At 39.6% G+C, this 6,067-nt stretch overlaps 1 protein-coding gene across 1 annotated transcript; it reads right to left on the minus strand.

Annotated features, from left to right (window-relative positions):
- Positions 1-207: 207 nt before the first annotated feature.
- Positions 208-5,066, minus strand: LOC131310709 (protein-L-isoaspartate O-methyltransferase 1-like). The gene is made up of 4 exons (XM_058337879.1): positions 4,822-5,066; positions 3,612-3,882; positions 1,608-1,772; positions 208-775 (listed from the first exon to the last, which is right to left on the minus strand). Exons 1-4 carry the CDS (start codon positions 5,008-5,010, stop codon positions 525-527), a joined length of 876 nt encoding a protein of 291 aa, XP_058193862.1. The 5' UTR covers positions 5,011-5,066; the 3' UTR covers positions 208-524.
- Positions 5,067-6,067: the final 1,001 nt, after the last annotated feature.

The raw sequence follows: 6,067 nt of genomic DNA on the forward strand, positions 1-6,067 counted from the left end.
CAGTCATACCATCCATTTGTGTAATCAACGGTTCAGATGTATTTTTAAACTTTGACCGGTAAGAGTTCGGAACCACTGAATCTACCAATGAACGATCACAATCACGACTGTCTCCTCTAGTCCAAAACATAGTCCAAAACATGGACCAGAGAGGAGCCGGATCCAAAAAACTATACCCTGCAAGGAAAATAAAGATGAGAATCAGTCTGAACCACACCAAATCGTCCCTCCATGGACCAAAGTTTAGACATGGAATCATTCAGATACAGTTTCATCTGCAGTTCGTTTTCGTGCTCAAAAGAGATAAAGAAATATCTTCAGGGCTGAAGTTTTTCTAAGGTATGAGCAAAGAGGATTTTAACAGCCAACCAGATAGATTCCAAGTAAAACAAGCATAAAAGGCATCTTCAGGACTTTCTGTAGATGTAGAATCTCACCTATACAATATGAACTTTACAAAAGGGAAGAAAAGAAAAAGAAAAGGTGGGTTTCGTCATACAGCCACTTCAGATTTCCGGATAACATCAATTGCCCCGTAACTGAGCTTCTCGGCTTGTCAGGGGAACATATCGAACAGAAGTCTCATCTCGAACACTGATTGAACCATCTGGATTTTTGTCCACAACCTTTAAACACTGGAAAAGGTTCCCAACTGGAATCACCATTCTTCCCCCGGGCTTCAATTGTTCAATTAGTGCAGGAGGGATATCGGGTGCTGCTGCTCCTACATGAATGGCATCATAAGGCGCAAACTCTGGCCAGCCAAGCCTTCCATCTGCCACAACCCACATAATTATGACAAAAGAACAAGTATCCAGCAGAGGAAGTAGAATGAACGTGCATCTCATGGCACCCATTTGGAATACCAGCCAAAGTTATTGTATGCAAAATTGTATATTATATAAAGTTACGTATTTTATGGCCTCAGTCACAAACTTTTGTGGTTTGGTTACAGTAAGGTGGTGTATATGCCATAGAAAAGTGGAGCTACTCATTTTTCAGTTGGTTACGCACTTTGTGGTAATAAATCATTTGTTGGGCATTTTTGTGGAGTGATATGTTATGTATTCTGATGGCTTCTTTGTCAACTTTTTACGAGGTCATTACCTATTGTTCGGGCTAGTTGCGAATAGGTGTGTATGGGGCGTGGAATTGTGAATTGTTATGACTAGTTATGAAAGTGTACAGTGGTAGTTCTAAATTATTGTCACTAGCTACAAAAAGAGTGTATACCATGTCACATACCGTGTAACCATTTCAGTGTTTGCCTACCGGTTTGATATTGTACCATGGAATATGTTTCACGCCTGTGTAAAATTACTAAACTAACAGCCAAACAACCAGAAGTTATGATGCATATAACAGTAGGGCTGGACATCTCCTCCTTGTTGCTCCAGTGCCACCTGTAGATGGTTGAAACTGTCTAAAGGGACCTATTCAGTAAATGTCAAATGCGTAGCTCTCTAGCCACCTTCCAGATCTGAAAACCCATAAGTTTTTTCCAAGCAACATTTTCTATTGATAATAAGTTTGCCAAGTAATATATAAATATCATTCACAAAAACAAACTAAAGAGAAGACGACGCTGCATTTCTTCTGAAACATACCCCCAACATGTATTGAGAGAGAACCTTCTTTGAGTAATGGAGCAGCTGCACTTTTCTGAATATTCTCGATTGAAGAAGCCACCAGTTCAGGAATATGCTCTACACCAACTGCACGACCTTCTGGCTCAACCATCAGTGCAAAGCATGCTGTCAAATACCCCGTTCCTACAAAAGAATCAGCGCAAGGAAATTATGATTCAGAACTGCATTGAAGTTCGTAGTACCAAATTCAAATGTAGAGAGCGTAATCTGGCCTCCACGCCCAATTAATCCTGTTAACAGTATCTACCAATATTACTGTTACTCAACACTTAGTATCATACTCAAGTCATGTCCAAGCTTAACTAGCATTTAAGTTGAAATATAATTGAGAGACTCAACCCCTTCAAAAGGCTCAAATACTTCATACGCATCTGGGTTAAACACATGACTAACCTAATTTAAGTACCTAACTTTAAATCAATTGTCCCCACCATCTTCTTCATGTAGGCAAACAGATGTTTAAAACCCATTTCTTTCCCTCAATGTTTATCTTTTCAGTTTCTAAGCTTTCAAATATTTAATGGCCTTCAAGCAGCTCAGTTGTAGCTCAGATGCTTACATAACAGGTCCACAACATTGCACGTCTGACAATCAAATCTATTGAAGACAGGCCTCAAATTAGCAAAACCAACTTTTTAGTTTTTCTTCTTTGGCCTCGTGAAATTGATAGTCCAGATTCCGACCTTATTAAATATACAAAGCTCAACATGTTAACTCTCTTAAATCTAAAGAAAACCAGTAGGTAGGTGATTTTGGGCTGGATTCTGGAACCATGACCCACTCCCTTGAAACAAGCATTGAAATTATTTATACGCATCATGTGACAAAGAAAGCAAGTGATATCTAGGTAAAAATGAAGACCAAAGGGTTCGGAGATGGTTGAATGGTAGAATTTCTCCTTTTTCTAAGGAGACGACGCGGGTCTGTCAATGCTGTAGCGTGTAAGCAACAAGAAATATCAAAACCAGTTTTCACATACTTCTTTCCCTAATATGGATAAAATTTCATTGAACAACGAAAATAGTCTGTGTACAGAAAACGCGAGATCCGCTGATAATCCATACTTTTGTAGGTCCATGTTCAACTAGACACGTGGGAAGCATAATCCACACCCCCAACCAAATTTCAGACTGCCCAACACCATACAACAATGAAATACAACATGCCAGTGAGTAAATATTATGCTACACTATAATACAAGTTCATTTGCTTGAGCCAAGCTCAAATGCACTCCAGCCAACCTGGTCGAGCTTCAACAGCCACCAGATCAGCTCAATATTTCCCTTTAAGTTATAGACTCAAATAAAATTGCCAAAAGTTTTAAGTGACCGCGCAGGTGCTGATGACACATCTCCAAAGACACCATGTTTAATTATTTATTTCTTGAGTGCTGCTCAAGCACCTTGGCGATGAGTATGCATAGTTACGACAACGTTGTTGGCTATCAAATCCCAGAATCAACAGCTTGTCAGATTGTAGTCTATATTTGGCCTTTTGTTCTTTGCTTTCTCTTGATGCCATTCCAAAAAATATATTACTTCATCGGGGAAAAAAGTTGTAGTCTATGTGTCCCCAGAGCAAATTGTGCATCCCTTCCTCAGCAAAATCATGACAAGTAAATACGAAAAAAATGGGCATATATGTTCCTCACTATAAATTTACAAACTTTTGCTAAACCAGCATAAGATGAAACGGCCAATCATATATAGTAGCTAGTAAAATATTTTATCAGCCAAGAGATAGTTCCGTTTCAAAGACACATGAAAGCATCCAACTTTTTTAATGCAGTAATTCCAGCCAAAAATCGTTGTAGTCTTACTTGGACAGTCAGAAGGATACATTCTCCTATACATCTTTTTCCATTGAACAAATCAATATTTTGAACTATGAAGGTTCAGATAACAAATCAATGAAATAATGATAACAATCATATAATTATGCATTGGCGAAATCATAGAGTACCTGAACCAACATCTAAAGCATGCATGCCAGGTTTCAAATTTTCCTCCAACAATTGCAGACACATTGCATGCATATGAGGAGCAGAAATGGTAGCATTGTGACCAATCTGCATGGGACTATCGACATAGGGTGGGGTCCCCTCAGGTACAAACAAAGCTCTATCTACAGTCTCCATCACTTCTGAAACCTTCTTTGACGTTATCACTCCATAGCGCTGCAAATGCTCAACCATTGCCTTTTTCTTATTGATGCCACTCCCAGTCCAAAGTCGCTGCAACACAAAATCCTCACTTCAACGTTCTAGCTTAAATAAGCTACAGTGCAATAGGTTCATCACTTTGATCTGTTAAATGTTAAATGGAATATCTCATCCCCAAAACAAGACCCCATCTCTACATTCACTTAGGCATTTAGAACCCGAGGAAAATGCTAAACACCACCAACTAGACGATGAATAATGTTTAAAAAGTTTCTCGATATCTTACATAACTGTAGTATATCTGATATCCGTGAGATGTGAATTGAAATTTTAACTTATTTGGCATCATACACATATTATTAGAGGCGGACCTACCTAGGGGCAGGTGACCCCACTCAATTCCTTTTTTAATTTTACATTTTGGCAATTAGACAAAAGGTGTGGCTAGAGGAACGTACACAGTTTCAACCCCAGTCACACAGTCGATTTCAGAAGAACCTGGACTCGCCGCTGGATAATCGCCAGATGCCGGTGAACGTCACATCTAACCTCACCGTTTCCCTCACTAGTTACCAACCGATCTACTCTTCCCCAAAGCCAAGGTCTCTCTCTCTCTCTGCTACTGTGTACAGAGTATCATACATGAACATAAATAATACATGTAAATTGAGCTGCGTTCCAACTGTGTGTGTTTATGATTCCCATTATCTAAGCATTATGATAACAATATTCCTACATTAGGGCTTCGAATGGCTTCGATTGCAACTTTTGATGTTAGATTATAGGGTTTTTCACATTCTATGTTGAGCAAAGTACGGTTTTTGTGTTTGTTCTTTGTTAACTGAATTAACTTTTTCTGTCCCTTGATTACTTTATGCATCTTAGCCAACTAATTTAAAATTCTCCACGGCCACCTAATGCACGGTAGTTAGCAAGTGTGTGTTTGTGTTTGTGTGTGTGTGTGTGTGTGTGTGTGAGAGAGAGAGAGAGAGAGAGAGAGAGAGAGAGAACCTCCATGCGGCGAACGAGAGAGTTCCCCGTGCAGACGTTCGCGGTGACGGCGGCGAGAAGAGGCGGAAGAGGGAGACGAGAGCGTCGGCGGTGGTGGAGGTAGCGGCGGGCGGCGAAGTACAACAGGCGGCGATTTAAAGGCGCACAATAGCGGCAACCGTACGCAACAACTACTGACGACGTCGGCATCTTTCCTTCTGGCTAGTTCTCTACCTTTTCTTTGTCTTTTTTTTTTTTTTTTTTGGGATCAGAGGCTCTCGCACGAGCGTTCCAGACCCGACTCGAATACAGCACGTGCGAATGTTCTGGGCCAATCTTGTTGTATGAGCCCGTGGACTTGGGTTTGTGAGGTTTACTTATTTTCCCTTTCTTTTATAGGCTTGGGCTTTATAGATGATTGGGCTAGTTCCATATCTGGGCCTTGCAGGCCCACTTGATCGTTTGGCTCGGTAAGAAATCTAACCGATCTTTTCTTAGAGGGAAGCATAAACTAGTGTCTTGCCCATTCGATACATGGAGACGAGAAAAAATATCAGTGAGAACTTTTTTTCTATTGTCTTGTGCATCCGTGGGTCAGAGTGCATGGCTCTTGAAATTTACTCCATCTTCTAGCAAAAAGATTAGAAAATTTTCACAATAATAAAATAACAAAGAAAGAAAGAATAAGGGTTCAAGCAAAATAAAGTTAGTATATATTTTGTTGTGTTATTGATTGAACTTAGTTTCCTTTCAAGCAAAATAAAGTATACAGTTTACATTTTATAAAAGTGTAGAATAATTAATAAAAAGATGAAAAAAGTTGAGGAAATTCAACAAAGGAGAGAGAGTTTAGGAAATATTATTATTATTATTATTATTTAAAGTTTCAGGTAACTACATTCTTTTACGTAACATATTACTAGTATAGATTTGGAAAGCGAGTTAGCGACGGAAAATGTAGACGTAGCCTTTTTTTCGAACCGTAACCGTGTACACTAGATTACACAATTGGAGAACAACGTAAAAAATCTCCGTGCGATTTCTTTGCGCTTTTGCTTGGTTTTTTAATCGGACGACTTTTGAGGTGGGTCGCACGCAAGTAAGTAACGCAACAAATGCACTCGCTTACGTGACTGGAGAACAACGTAAAAAGTCCCCCGGCGGTTTCTTTGCGCTTTCGCTTGGTTTTCCATTCGTACAAAAATTATAGGTGGGTCAAATACGCAACAGATTTCTCCATTTTCCTGCCCCCCACCCCACGCTAATA

This window comes from Rhododendron vialii, chromosome 12a, assembly GCF_030253575.1.
Source record: "Rhododendron vialii isolate Sample 1 chromosome 12a, ASM3025357v1".
Lineage (NCBI taxonomy): Eukaryota > Viridiplantae > Streptophyta > Magnoliopsida > Ericales > Ericaceae > Rhododendron > Rhododendron vialii.

Coding starts and splice junctions, on each gene's coding strand:
- LOC131310709 (XM_058337879.1), bottom strand. CDS start 5,010: ATGCCGACGTCGTCAGTAGTTGTTGCGTACGGTTGCCGCTATTGTGCG. Junction 3,883..4,821: donor CTCTCGTTCGCCGCATGGAG/GTTCTCTCTCTC, acceptor TTTGTGTTGCAG/CGACTTTGGACTGGGAGTGG. Junction 1,773..3,611: donor TGCTTTAGATGTTGGTTCAG/GTACTCTATGAT, acceptor ATTCTTTTGTAG/GAACGGGGTATTTGACAGCA.